The sequence below is a fragment of the Falco peregrinus genome, chromosome 6, assembly GCF_023634155.1.
Source record: "Falco peregrinus isolate bFalPer1 chromosome 6, bFalPer1.pri, whole genome shotgun sequence".
NCBI classification, from domain to species: domain Eukaryota; kingdom Metazoa; phylum Chordata; class Aves; order Falconiformes; family Falconidae; genus Falco; species Falco peregrinus.
In genome coordinates this window covers 65,498,688-65,514,249 of record NC_073726.1, presented here as the reverse complement: position 1 = coordinate 65,514,249, position 15,562 = coordinate 65,498,688, and the positions used below count along the sequence as shown (strand labels likewise).

General features: G+C 41.4%; 1 protein-coding gene across 2 annotated transcripts in view; it reads right to left on the bottom strand.

The window, feature by feature from the left end:
• The window catches only part of AGK (acylglycerol kinase), a 37,759-nt gene extending 22,446 nt beyond the window's left edge, over positions 1-15,313 (bottom strand). Inside the window, exons 1-4 of one of the 2 annotated variants that reach the window (XR_008747683.1) lie at positions 15,131-15,313; positions 6,342-6,381; positions 2,093-2,172; positions 753-828 (exon numbers count right to left, since the gene is read on the bottom strand). Coding sequence is in view for 1 of the 2 variants with exons in the window: in XM_055807299.1 (XP_055663274.1) it covers positions 753-828; positions 2,093-2,172; positions 6,342-6,381; positions 15,131-15,240 (306 nt within the window). In the remaining variant the exon portion in view is untranslated. The remainder of the gene's footprint in view (positions 1-752; positions 829-2,092; positions 2,173-6,341; positions 6,382-15,130) is intronic. The other variant, XM_055807299.1, reaches the window with a different exon arrangement.
• Positions 15,314-15,562: the final 249 nt, after the last annotated feature.

The window sequence follows — 15,562 nt, the reverse complement described above, 5'->3', positions numbered from 1 at the left end:
TTTTTTCTCTTAGGGTGGGACTATGTATTTTCAATGATCAGATAAAGGCATTAATAAAACCAGCACTTTAACACTAAACCTTGTGAAAAAGATTCCAAGACAGAAAGAGACATATTAGAGTACTTCACTGCTAGAACACAGTGACTATTAACCAATCCACATACCACAGCCTCAAAAACCTGCAAAAAAAGATCAGAATCCCTTCATGTTTACTTGTTCTTCTCTTTCCGAAGACCACCTCTCTGCTAAGTCACAGGTTTAGAACTCGGTGTTCTGCTTTTGCGATGGGAATGTTGAATTATTTGGGGATGCACTGAGTTATTTTCAGTGCAAAAATAAAAGGTTATTTTTAATTAATCTGAACAGTTCCACTGCATGTCAAAATTCCTCACTTCTGAATTCTGCAAGTTCAGGCACAACTGACAATTTCAACAGTGATGGGCACGCACCATTAGCCAGCACTCAAATATTTAGTTTTCTCTCAAACATGAAATACAGAAGGGCTGCTTTAGACAGACAGGCACATGTACTGCTCTAACTGAAAATTAAAAATTCAGTATGCAGTTTGTAAATTAACTGTGAATTAAAAAAATTAAGTACCAGCTTAATATCTCAGTATTTATTTCTTCCCACAAAATGTGTACAGGACAATTGAGAATTTCAAATGCATCCAGAAATTAATTTCAGTTCTTCAAAAGGAGAAAGCAGAGCAGACAATGTATCTTACGTTAGCAGAACCTATCAGTTCTTACCTTAACCACAGTTACATCCAAGCCAGATAAGTGCAAAATTGGAGCAGCATTCTTTTCAAAAAGGTTCCTGGCTTTGCTAGAAATAACAAGAGTTAAAACTATTTAATTAGTCTGGTGGCTAAAAAAATTAAAAAGGAAAGAAACAAATGAGTAACAAGAAGAAATATACTTAAAAACAAGCATACAATCTACACAATCAGTAACTCAACCTGCCAGTCAGGAATGACGAGATTTCATTTGGTTCAAATGTATTAAATTTCTAGGCTTATATCTCAGACGTCAGTTTTTTTGTTGCAGTTTTAATAAATGTAGAAGAGGTTATCTAGCTTTCTGCAAAAATAATTTTAAAAACACAACAAAATAAATCAAGATCTCCAGAAAGAAAGTTATTAGAAAATTAATGATTTACAGAGCACCAGGCTTTAAGACCACAGAGAAGGCCCATTTAGGTTTTCAGAAATGTTTTCTTTTAAAAAAACATTTACTGTTATATATTATTAAGTAAGTTTAGAAGTAAAATTTTATCTGACCTTCTTTTCTTATAGGACTGATACATTTTCTGCCTGTAACCGCATAATAAAATAATCATGCCATTAACTATTATTTGCTTACAACAAGTAGAAACATGAGACTAAAAGTCAGAGACTAAATTTATTAACACTTTGCATTTTCCAGTCATGGGTCTTTTGAACAAAAGCACCTAAGTCCAAGCACTTCCATGTCAGATTTGTTATTCCTTTCATACTGCTACTAACAACTCCCTGCCCCTCCCCAAGACGGAACTGATACAAAGCTTAGCTGATCAGCAGAAAGAGACACACATCATATCCAAGAATATTGTTTTTCTGCTAACAAGCATGCAAAAATAGCAGCTGACCTCTTCCAGGAGTCTTTCTCTGAGCCCGTATTTAGCCTCTTATTTTGTGGGCTCATCCCTTTCAAAGACACGTTCCTTGAACTCACTGCTGGCTAACTTCAAATCAAGGTCATCTCTTATTTCTATAGTTTTTGAGGACAGAAACGTGTCACATACACAAGTTTGGAAGGAATACAAAGGATTTCCACATGCAAAAGAATGACAAAGGCCGAAACATGGGATAAAAGAAAAATTAAAAACGTATGTAAGTTTAGAAATCATTCTTTCACTTCAAGCATCTAGCTCTATTTCTCATCCCAATATTTCTGGTGAAATAAAGTTTGGCATAGTTACACAGCACCAGCTTGGCACCAGAGGGAGGTAAAAATGAGCTCAAAAATCTGGCTGGCTTTTATAGTGGATGGCAGAGCAAAAATACATAAAGAGTGCCTCACATATGAGTGTAGGAAAAGGGAAATGTTACCCTTTGCAAGCTGCTGGGTTGAGGAACACTGTTGCCTTCTTCAATGGCACACTCGAAGGGATCAGCTGGTTGCCAAAAGCCTAAGTAAGAGAAAAAGAGCACAGCTCGATTTACCTTTTAAGCATGTTGGTAAAACAGTTCAAAATAATGTATCTCTACAAATGTCAACAGGCTTTCAAGTCTCAAGACATTCAAACGACTTGAACTTCAGCCATTGTACAGGTGTCCTATTCAAAGACCTCTACTCTTAGCACAGCTCACATCACTATCACAAGTACTCTTCAGCTCGTTTTTGCAATCCCACCACCGTTTTGTTTTTGTTAATCTCTGGTTTTCAGCCATGGGCAGAGATCCAGGGAACTACCCTTGACTCCAAGGTTACTTGATTTTCCTTCCTTATGTAATTCTCACACACCTGCCTGTCACCCTCTTACTGCATCTTTTCCCACCTCTGTACTTAATTTCTAGCTCTTCTGCTCATTTTTTTATTTTCTGTGCTTAAGTTTTTGAACATACGAAAGATAATCACCAGAGGATCAGCCCTTAACTATAAGCAAGGTCAGTTTCTCAGACATTTTTACTTCCTAATGTCTCCATATAAAAATCACTGAATTCCTCTTCAACTTTCAATCCAATTCTGAATAGATGCCTCTATTTTAAATTCTTTGAGAGTTACTCTACACAGTCTCTTGTACTTTTTAGCCATTTGTACGTATTTCCATAGCTTTTCAGCACGAGAGGCAAGAAAAGGCCAAGCTTGTATGCATGTTACTTCCCACTCTGTAAACCTCTCTTAGGTCACCAAAAGGCATCCTCAGTACCAACCACATCAAATTAAACTCGTTTTGAGTACAGGGATGACAACGTATTCAGCAGTACTATCCAGAAGCCCCAGAAATAAAGTAGGAACAAAAGACTACTGCACTAAACACAAGACACAGTCAATTCTCCCTGACTTTTTCCCCCTCTACCTTGAAAATTAATCCCCCCTAGCAGGAATTTTTATATTGAACAAGGTGGACACTGCACACAAAGCACAATAGATTTTAGTCATTGTTAGCTGCTTAAATTTATAATTGATTCCACTTGCCAAGTTTGCTCAGGAAACCTCAATTAAAAGCAGTGTGCAGCTGGCTGTGTTGGTTAAAACATTCAGATTTCTTCAAGAAAGAAAAAGGAATTGAGAAGTTGCTGAGAGTAAAGGAATCTTCAAAGAAAGGGAAACAAATTAATAGCTCTTAAAGTCTACTCAAAAATCAACTGGAAAACAGACCAACTTATTTTATTGAAAATGTTGGGCAGGAACTGGGAAATAAAGGGGACCTCTAGCATGTTACAGCTGTTAGAAACAATTAATTATTTGCTTGCAGGGCACAATGTGATGTATTTGTTTCCTCTAAACAATAAGGTTCATGAAGAATTTATGAGTAATGACATAGTCACTTCTTTATGTAATATACTTAGACATTTCTTACGTACAGGGGTATTTCTAAAGCAAATGCTTATTTTTAAGACAGGAAATAAAAAAATAGTAATGCAAAATTCTAGAAGTATTTTTTTTCAGAGCACAACATAAGGAAAGACAACTTAAAGCCAGGCATTACAAATGGTTATTAAAACCCTATATATACACACAAAGGTAAAATTTAGGAAAGTCAATGCCTTTTTCACTTCCTTGTCAAATGCACACTTCCAGGTATTGCATTTGGACTTTGAAGATGACAATCACTATTTTGCAACTATGAAAACCTCCCTATACAAATATTTTATAATTCTTTATGAATACTAACTGCTGAGGTCTGCAGCGGGTCTGCAGACAAGTTAGTTGACTTCAAAGACCTAGCCTTGTACCTTTAAGATGGCCACAAATTGTCAGGTATGTAAACAGGATGTGAAGAATCGGAACTTAGAACCGCAGCATACAGGCACCTACAGCAACAGCAAATAGCAAGCAAGAAGGAGGACACAAAAACCTATCAGGGTCTAACACCTGCACTGTCTAAGATATATAAATAGTTTGTATAAACAATAACGGCCATTTTGTCCGAATCCAGCCATGCAGACATAGTGTTTCTTTTAAGTCTGCCTCGACTTGCGACACCACAACTAACAGAGAAACTACATTACTTTACAGAAAACTATCCCTGCTTCAGAGACTGAATTGTTTGCCAGTTAAACAGACCCCTTAAACACATGCCCTGAGCTTAGTAACCAGGTCAATCAGCGAGACCACATTCGTAAAGGAAGTCCACAGTTAGCTGACACTGGTTTGTCCAGAGAATGAGGTGCAAAAGGTTTAAAATATGATAAATAGGTTCTTCATTATAGAATCTTTCTATGATCATTTGCCACCCCGAGGCTGTCATCATAAACTGATATTTAAATTCAGACATGCATGGTGGAATCTTTACATGAAATACTGCAGTAGCGGGTACTTTGGCAGGAAGGTGGGTGCCTTATCAATTTGGTGTTCTAACTTAAAAATTTGATGTAAAAATAATAGGAAAAACCCTCCCCCTTCATCCAGGCTAAACTTTTTCTTGGCCAAGCCTACCTCTTATTTTTTCCCAATACTTAAACAGCACTATAAGCGCAAGTAGCATTTTTCAAACAATTACAGATGTTGTTATTCTGAAGAATATATCAGACATTTAATGCCTTACTGCTGTATTGCTGTGTGTTTTCAAGCAGTATTTGGCACGAACACATCAGTGAGAATGGAAATTACAGCAAGAATTGATTACTAGGCTTTCTGGTTCATTCCTTTCTAATGCAGGAGTCTTCTGCAGGATCTTTTCCCAGGCTTTAACCATTGAAATTGTAGGAAGCTTTATTGACAGTGCTTCTGCGCTTTCATTTATAAGAATAAGCCATAATGGAATAGTTCCAATCACTTAATGACTGGAATTAAGAAACAGGAAAGTCAGAATTTCCACAGTAGAACTATCTTCTTGTACCAGTCTTTCTTTAGCAGTTACACCTTTTTGACAGCATACACACTCAGATCTTTTAAGTTTTCCTTATATACCACTGCATCATTTAATTTGGTCAGTATGCTTCAAATACAGAGGTATTAACTGCTATTTTTGGCAATATGAAAAACTTCCATCACTTTGATATTATGCATTAAAAATGAGTATTGAAAACATAAAAATCAAGAACAACTAATACTATGAGTTGGAAATGCATTTGACTCTAAAGCTCTAAATATGACTTATGAAAGCAGCATTTTCAGGGAAAGATTTTTCTTTTTATTTCATGAGACTTGAGCTCCCTTGCATGTATTCTGGCATGAAGTTCCATTGCCCAAATCAAATTGTTGTGACTATCTTTCCTTCAACAGCAGGCAAGCTAAAATTGAGATTATTCAGGTGCACCATAAAAACAGGGTGACCTCAAGGAAAGGTCTTTAATAAGAAAAACAATTTTCACTGTTCTTTTCAGGCCCCAGTACATAGCAATGACGGGACCAGCATTACACCCTGCAAAACCTCTAAGATCTGACATGGAGAAGCAGGTTAAAAAAAAACTTTATTTGTGGGAGGTACAAAGACTCTTAAAAACCTACAGCACACTACCAAGGTAGTCAGAGCCAGTAACAGTACTTGCCCATGCAAGTTGCCCATGCAGGCCACAAACTACGAAATGCAACAGTCAGTATACTCAGAGGTTCTCTCTCTGAATACTAGCTTTCTTGCCAGCGATCAGCAAATGGGTTGTCTCCATTAAGGTCCCAGTACATGGGTCTCAAAAGTGCTAGGTCAGTCATCACACTTACTGTTCTTGATAAAGTCATTCAGGATCAAATAGACAAGGGCAAGGTCTCTCCAGCTGAGCACAAACGTGAAGTGGTTTGCACTGCTTCTGCCCAGACTACACCTGTTGTGGTGGATCTGATATTTCAGTCTCCTGTCTTATCAACAAATCATTTTCCTATCAGAACTTTACAGGCACAGAGCAATTAAACCTGCAGAAATGGAGGTCTGGGTACCTACAGCGGTAACTAAGATTACCCCAGTGATAACACTACGCTGTCCATCGCAACAGCAGTCAGGGCACAAACAGTACAGCATCTCTGCTGCAGGCTGAAGGCCTTGTCCACCCTTTGGCACTTTAGCAAAAGAACACAGATGGCACCATTACAAGGCTTGTCACGTAGAGGGGGCCTGCTGGGAAAATCTCAGGAGCCCTGCACAACCAAGATAAGAGTGAGATATAAATCTAATTTTATCACCTTAAACAGTATTACCTGGGCTTCCTGGCATGCAGCTCTTCGTACCAGGTTATCACTATTAAGTAAAACAGAAAAGAGAGTGGACATTAGGTTGTGTAAGTTTAAAACTAAAATTAAAAAAATACAGGTTAAGACCTATTTAACACATTTTAAGGATGAAACATACCCATTTAAGCATACATGTATAGGTTTTTTTCTGCATATGCAAACCAATACCTCTTCCATAGTAAAGAAAAGCAGAAAACAAAGACCAGGATGCCAAGTGTACTGAGATTACGTAAGCTATGAGACACTGTGATTTATTTTTAAATTTGTACATAACTGTACTCCAGATCTAAGGTGTGTTTTCCCCTAATGCCAATACTGCCTGTTATTTGCACTGAAGATACTTACCATTCTGGCAGTACAGAAGGGATTTAGAGAAGACTTAAGTCTAACATTCATGGACTTAAATCTTTGTGAACTCCCCTCTCCATCAGGTTGTAAGATAAACACAAGTTAATGCAACACCTACCACCCACCTAGGTCTGAATGTGGCCTAAAGCAGTAACTCAGAGAGGTGAAAATCACTCTCAACTCACCTAAATGAAATTTAAAAACAAATAGGAAAATACCATTAGATGTGTCACTGATGGTCATTTCAGAAATAAATTCCAGACTAATCCTTGTGCTTGTCGTTGATGACAAGACAGCATTAGCAAGGTGGTAAGCAGTGTATAGTTGGCAAGCATCTGGAGACAGAGCTTCTGAGTGCAGAACAAAATTCCATTCTTCCCCAGACCAAAAAACGTCCTATTGGCCCCTGCAGACAAAACAGGGAGTCCTGTTCTGCAGTGCCCGAGTCTCACCTCTAGATACCAGACACTCCCCATCCTCCCTAAACCCAAAAAACTCCTTCAGCTTGCCCTTGCCAACACCTGGCAAGATGGTCTATTATGTGTCAAAAACACCAAGCACAAAACCCGGCAATTATAGTCAGCATACCAAGATGAATACACTACACCAATTAGGATTCAAGGCTAACCAGGAAAAACAAGGTACTAGGAAAGCAGCACACTCCTGCCACAAAGTGTGGTTCATCAGGCCAAACCCTGCAATGGAAACGGCAGAAAAGGCAGCAAGGCCTTGGTCAGATCTCTGGACCCAAACATGAGTGCAATCCATTCAATTCCGTGAGTTTACAGTATTGATCTGTCACAAGAGCTATACAAGGTGCTCTTTTTGGCATCACCAAAAGATGCTGCAATGCCATAAAAGAAGAAGCAGGGTGACTTCAGGAGAGATATAAAGTTGGGTTCTGAGAAAATAACACTTACAGCGAAGAAACCACAGATTTATTCGTGGTAATAATAAAAAGACAAAGGAAGAATTCAAGCTTGGAAAAAGAAAATATGTGAATAATACCTCACCAGGATTAACAAATAAATGGAATGTCTAAAAAAAATTTCTTCAGAGGCATGCTTTCAACCGTCATGTTTGCTCCTTAAAACCAAAGGAATAAGTCATTTGTATTAAGCACCTGAAATATTACTTAAAATGAGCAACAGGCTTATTTTTGATCGCATTAATATACTGAAAGTACACTAGCTAAAATAACTACCTCTGAAAGGGTTTGTGTTCCAAGCTAAACAACATTGTCACAGCTAATTCCAGTTCAAACAAGGTAGCGCGACAGGCTAAGTCCACACTGCACTGCTGAGGGCACCTGCCCTCACATAGGGACTTTTTTCCCCCACTCTGTGACTACATGTGGCCAGAGCAAACACAAAACAATTGCAATTTCAATACATAAAGTTGAAATATTACAGGATATCAAGAAAAGCTAACTATCAAATGATGGCTGCACAGCTGATGTATTAAATTGCTGTCCTAACAATTCTAGTCAAATCCGTGTTATCTGTTTACTACACATTGATGCTATTTTGTTCAGAAGTCAAGCTGTGCCACATCATCAACCGGTATGTTCTCCTGGTGCCCACAACCTTACGCTGCAGTGTTAGTTGCCTTTAAAAAGGAGTCCAACACAACTTTTCAAATGCAAGCAAAAGATACCGTGCCCTCTGTCTCAATGTGCAAAGACCCTCAAAACAACTGTCAAGGATGCAAGCTTGATTCAGCTCAACAGAGTCAATTAGGCTTGACAGTTTAGATGTCAACATTTACGCTTATTTTCCCCTGCACTGAAGTATTTACAGAAAAAGAAGTCTGCTCTGATACATATCATTTTGGTGTCAAAGAAAAGGTTTAGGTTCTGAGACTAGAAGAACCATTTACTGTCCAGTAATTTATATGAGATTTGTCTGCCCTCTCCTGCAGCACAGCACCCAGAATCCCATGCCATCCCAGCCACATTCACAGGATTCCCACTGATTCAACTAGGACATATATTTCAAAGTCATCTGGGTTTGGCTTGAAGATGTCCCAAGTTTGGCTTAAAGATGCCAGGTAACAGGAGAATTTTTATTTTCTTAAAATGTTACGCATGCAAATGTACTCACAGGGGTGTGTCTCAGAACAGTAGTCTTCCTCCTGTATCACAGCTCTTGCCTTTACTCATCTCATATGGCTCATCACCCAGTACCACAAGTGGGTCTGGAAGTCCTCTGTGGGTCATATCAATTAATAAATACAGCTAGGAAAATGTTAAAAATAACAAAAAAGGTAACTTCTTAATTTCTTCCATCTCAGTATGTATTGAGATTATCAGAATATAGCTGCGTATCACCTCCCAGAGAAGACTTAAATAATAAACATGAGATTTTGTTGATTTTTTTTGTACTTTACTGACTACTATTACGTAGTAACAATGCCTTTTCAATGACACTCAAAGATGATCAGGTAGAGGCTGAGGGAAATTACTGCACTGCCTTAAAGAACACACGGAGATTTCTTCTGACTTGCACCATATCCACAGCAAACTAAAAATCATTTACTTTAAGTTTCCCCTAAAGGCTTACAGACACAACTCCAGCCTTAAAGCAAAACAGATGTGCAGTACTGCACCAGCTAGCCAACCTAGAGCTGCCCTCCTGCTGTAAGAATTCAGCATCACGCAGCTTACAACTGGGCCAACTTGCTTAAGCAGTAAAAAAATGGGAGACAGAGAGGAACGAGCAGTGGCAGTGGAGTGTGGAAGAAAGAGGATATCCTAAGCTGAACCCATGGACAGCACTCTGACTGGTTTGACAAAGTTATCAGTCAACCTTGTAAGGCTGGCGGCCAGACTCTTTGGAGACGAGAGCAGGCTTACGCCAAAGCAAGGAACCAACACAGAAAGAAAAGAAAGGCAACCGTCCAGAGCTCACCATGCACCAGCCATGTCAGGCTGCCAGAACATACCGGGCTGTGAGAGCAGCATGGCATCCATAAGATCTGCTTAAACAAGGGCTGTTCTGATTTGTTTGCAACATGCCCAGCACAGGACTGGTGGCCACTGCTCCTGTACTAAGCATTCTCAAGTAGAATAGGGAATTAACACTCTTACACATAAGCACACAATATTTAGTAGATATGCCCCTCCAGCTACGACTGCATCCTTGGACAGAGTGCCAGCAGATGCCAGTGCTGAAAGGACAATTCCCACAATGAAAGGTCAGCCAGGGGAGCAATGAACTTCAACAAGCAAACCTGGACCGAAGAAGCTGTTTGAGGCCCACAGCTGTAGCAAGAGTAAGCCTTTGTCTTGAAGTCAACCAAAGCAACTCCCTTGAAAGTGACCATACTACAAATGTATGAAGAAGCCCAGGTGTGAGATCCCCTGTCAAAACTGGAAGCAACCTAAAAACTCACCAGTTCAGTGTCTGCATCAAAACACAGGATTTTGAGGAGAAACTTGACCCAAGCTGTGCATATAGGATCACTCCTCAAGAGCTGTAACAGAAATCCAAGAAGAGATTTTATCTTAGCAGAGAGCTTTCTGGCTGCTTCCAGTACAGCAAGAGCACAGCACTCTCTTTGCTGGATATTAGCATTTACTTCCAGCTTGACTTTGAGAGGACATGAAAGACAAATCTTATTTTCATCACCTTTACCCAGGACTCAGAATTTATACCCCTTTTTTTTGACCAAGTTTTGTTGAAATAAAGTCAAGTCACTCAGGAAGTATGTGCAGAAAGGTGACAAAGTGAGTTATCAATTGGCAAACACACAGAGACTAACATTCAAATTATAGATAACAATAACACTCAGATTACTGGCAAGCAGTCAAAGGCCCAGATGCCTTGCCAGCATTTTCCATGGAGAAAGTCAATACTTTAACAAATACAGAGTAAAACTGAGTATCTGATGAGTCCACCACCTCAGTATAACATCAAGGGTTCCCATCCTGACAAAGTGATGATCACTTACCCAGTGACACCACTGTAAGAGTCTGGCCAAATCTGACAATCAGTTAAACGGATGTTCATCATCCCAAATATTAAACTTCTGCTGATTTGTCATAGCTGGTGACTCACTGCACCACCTGGACATACAAAGAACAGCAGCAGCTCAATTCAGGAAAGGTGACCCAGGACACAAAGGTCACAGAGGGGCTTCCATACTTGGCAGAAATTTTAAAATAATCATATGGTATCTTTACTTTATCTATAATAAGCCTCACAGGTATATATTAAACTAAATCACATTACTGTGTATGAGCATGTATCTGACAATCTGCATACCCTCTACGCTTTGTTCTAGTACAATAAATTCAGTGTCCCTCCCTCATACCTGTAGTGTGATATGCTATAGATTAAAATTATGCTAATAAGTGAATTCATGTAATCCATAGAAATTAAAGGAAGGCAATCTCACATGTGACAACATTGAGTTATCTTCTTACTTCTCCAATACCCCAAGAGTATTTGCTATCCTAAATGCAAGACAATGGATTTTAAAAACATGCTCTTTTATGAGGAAGAAAGGTATTTTAACTCGCTAAAATTTTGTAAGAATAGCAATAGCATTTTAGTTAACAGTAGTTCAACCAGACATAATGCTTATCATTTTATACCTGAAAAACCTTCGCCACCTGCTGATCAATGTCTCTTTTGAAGAGGCACCTTCTGTTATATTACATACTTAGAAGGGCTGAATCACAAACGGGGGAGGAGGAATCAGCACAAAGGTTCCTCTTTTCCTGTTCATCCAAAAACCCCTTACTTTGAAATCGGTCAGTATTTAAACAAACACCTCCAAAGACGAAAGGTTAACACACTGATCCAGAAACTAAATGCTGCATGAAGAGATTATCATACAAGACTGGACTAAGAAGCATCTCAACCTTTACAGTTACCATCATCCACAACCTTTAGACTAACTCAGCAATGAACCATTACACTCCAGTGCCCCTCTTTCCTCTACAGCCTGTGGAGCACAAGGGCATCCACACCAGACCCCACAGCACCGTCTGCAGGGTATAGCAAGGGGACACCCAGGTCCATTTCCAGGCAGGGAAAGGGCACAGGTCTGGAAAAGGTAACATTCTTCTTGTCTATATTTGTCCAAGTAGCATCCTCCCGAAGTCTTAAGGAACTACTCCAGAGCTCTTCTGTCCCTATGGGCCCATAGAGACTGACTACAGAAGAAGCGTCATACCTTTGCAGGACTGATTGTTACCTACAACAGTTCCACTTAATGCACACACCATAAGCTGTGCATCCAAAAGAAGAATGAATCCGGAGAAGTCAAAAAACCAAATTATCTTATTCTTGCAAGAGTAATATCTTAGCAAATCCATGAGGGTTGAAAAGCCAAGAGGAGGAATGCAGGATGGGAAACAAATTTTTTTTCAGCTGCAAATACATGAACAAATAATTCCAAGAGGTCAGAGGCTAAACTGAACTGATGCTGTGCTAAAGCAAGCCTCTTCATCACAAACTCCAGTGATGCCAGAAACTGAAGCACAAGACTTCACTAAACCTTTAACCTGTTCTAAAATGGCAAATGTAAGTTTAGTAAAGTATGCCTCATGCACACTGATTTAGCCTCTGATGCTGGTAACAGCAAGCCTCAGGGCCAACACAACCCATAAGTGGTTCCCTCATTAACCTCTTCAAGAGTTGCCTGCAGCAGCTTGTGCATGGGGCAAAAGGCACCTCTCATGCTCCTCAGCACAACTGGTACATAAACAAAGAAACTGGGAAGAGGGAATGTAGAAACCAACCAACCAAGCACAAACCACCAAAAGCCATTACCACATTTGGAAACAAAACAGGCTGCAGAGAGGGATCCTGGCCTATTTCCTGCCATCCAGCAGCCACAAGGTAAGGCCTTCACTGCACACAGAGGACCACAAAAGGGCTGTTGAAACCACCTTTCAATTTTTACACTCCTGCCACCAGGTTCTTCTGTCACTCCTTGTTTTTCTAGTCCCTGGCTAAAACAATCCTCCACAGAGAAACAGCTAGACAGTTGTTACTTTTCCAAACTATTTAAACCTCTGAAAGCAGTACTTTACAGCTGTGTTTCAGTTTACATCAAAGTCACATAGAGCTATTTTGTCATCAAAGGATTTCCTACCTTGCATTTCCAACATCTGATAAAGAAATGCTGTATTTTCCCTTACAGATAAAAGGGGAGATTGAAGAATGGGACGTGTAAACGTATTTTTTCTACCACTGCATCATTTGGGTTAAAGCACCATGCCTACACTTGGTGCAAATAACCTCCAAGTACTGAAATCTAGATACCAAAAGTTCCCATTTTGTTTGTCTTTCATGTTTTCCTCCTTACTCACCACCGTATCACCTGTGGTACACTTCATGTTCTCCATGATCATAATGTGTTTTCACAGTTACTACACAGGAAATCAACACAGCTGGAAACAACACTACACAGGCGCATGAATTCCCAGACACAAGAAACAAAGGGGAGACTGGTTGTGTCTCCTACTGCTCCTAGGCCTCCTCAAGTGCCCACTCTCCATATGCACAAGGAGCAAATACAGTCTTTTTCTTAATGCTCTATTTTAGTAGCTCTCTACAGTACCCAGGCCTGACATGCACTCTGCTGTCATTAGTATCTGTGGCAACTAAGACGGGTAAAGAGGCCACTTACGTAAGCAGGGTATCTGGGAAGGTCACAGGCTGCTCTGCCTCACCAGTCAGCCCCTTGTATGAATGTCATTGAGCAATTTCTTCCTCCTCATTTTCTACATCAAGTTTATTCTGCTGGCTAAGAGGTATCTCGAATGACAGAACTTCAAATAATTACTCATTTACATTTCACTATTTTATCCACATTCAAAGCTCAAGTCATCTGAGGAAAAAGGTGGATGAAATACAAGCTCAAGGATCCACTGACATTACACAAAGTCATCAAAAAGACCCAACTGGTTTACCACAGGTTTTTTGGTTGTGTCTTTGTTTTGGGTTTTTTTTGTTTTGTTTTGTCGGGGGTTTTTTGTATGTTTTGGGTTTTTTTGTTTTTTTACTTCTGCTTACAACACAGCCGTATAGTACTTCTTTTGTGTCTGTTGGTCCATGTTAGGAACACATGTGAAACCATGACCTTGTCAACACCACTTTTACACAGTTATTCTCCATTTTACCATAGCCTGCCCTACAATCAGCAATTACAAGGAAAAAAGTACAGAGGGAGAGGCTTTTTGCTAGTTGCCCTGCAGTCAACTGAGCCTTAGTGCTTCAGGTAATAAGTAAACAACTAAAGTAGATGTACCATTCAAATCAAAAGCTGATTTAATGCAGAAGTCCCTAGGCAAAGGAAATATATAATAAATAAAGAAGGAAAGTATAACAAACAATAAAAACAGATTTATTTTCCTAAATTTTCCACCGAGGTTTTGGCAGCAGCAAAGAACACCGCTAAAATCACTGCTTAACAAGTAAAAAGGCATTAAGACGGTGACAGAATAAGCAGCAACACCAAAAGTAACAATTCTTGGAAAATAATTTGGCTTTACTTGCATTTTAGTCAAATGTATTCACCATAATCTTGAAGGACAGGGATTAAAATATAAGCCTAGCTATTAAAAAATTGCAAACAAGGATTTTGCTTACTGTAAAGGAACATTTGCTCTACAGATAAACAGCGGAAATGACACCATGCTTGGTGCCACTGACATTAGCAGTACTGCTGCTGCAGCAGTTGACGGGCTCCTTATGGCTGCGTGGATGACAGTGGCAAAGCAGGTGCACTGGCGAGGCACAGGACTCCACCGTGCCCCAAGGCAGGCACAAGTGCCCACGCAACAGCGATCTGGCATCTTTCACAAGGTGTACGGCACCATTAAAAGAAAAAATGGAGGTGGGAAAACCCATAGACACACAACCACCATGCTGTGGTGGTGCCTTCCCATCAGCCTGCTACCAGCGGCACCATTTCCAGGTGTAGTGCCCAGACTGGTTTCACTCATCCTTGTAATATTGCAACCCGATGGCACATGCTTGGCAACTTTTTTAAGTCATAAGAGTGAAACCTTTCTCCTCCTCGGCAAGCCCCAACGTTACTCAACCCACCCCCGCCAACACCTCTGTTTCAAACCAGCGCCCGAACCAGACTGAAACTTCCAGCAAGGCCAAGGCGGGAAGTCACGAAAAGGCACTGAGCCTTCCCGAGCTCACGGCTGCGGAGGGGGAGGCAGCGCCGTCCCCTCAAGGTACCGCAGCCCCTCTGAGGGGAGACCCCACTTGAACAGCTGCGATGGGAGACCGCTCGAGGCAGAGTGCCGGCAGCCCGGGCACCCCATGCGCACACGGCGGCGATGCCCCCGCCGCAAGGGGCCGGTCGCTTCTGAAAGCCCCGCGGGCACACGGCCCCCCGGCCCCCCGGGCCCGGCCCGCCCCGCCCCAGCCGGCAGTTACCAGTGCTTCCCATAGAGCCAGTTCCCGCCCCAGCTCAGCAGGCAGACCCCGAACGTGGTTTTCTTCCAGTGATTCCTCAGGGTCGTCAGCAATTTCACCGCCCCGGCCATGCCGCCCCTCAGGATGGGCCGGCGGGAGCCGCCGTGCAGCCGCTCCCGCCGCCCGGCCCGGCTCGGCTGGAAACGCGTCCCCCGGCTCCAGCGTTCCGCGCACCGCGGCCCTCGTGGCCTCCCGGGGAGGCCGGGCGGTCCCTGCCGGGGTCCGGCCCCGACTGGGGAGCTCTCCCGGCCCCGACTGGGGGGCTCTCCCGGCCCCGACTGGGGAGCTCTCCCGGCCCTTGCTGGGGGGCTCTCCCGGCCCCGACTGGGGAGCTCTCCCGGCCCCGACTGGGGGCTCTCCCGGCCCTTGCTGGGGGGCTCTCCCGGCCCCGAC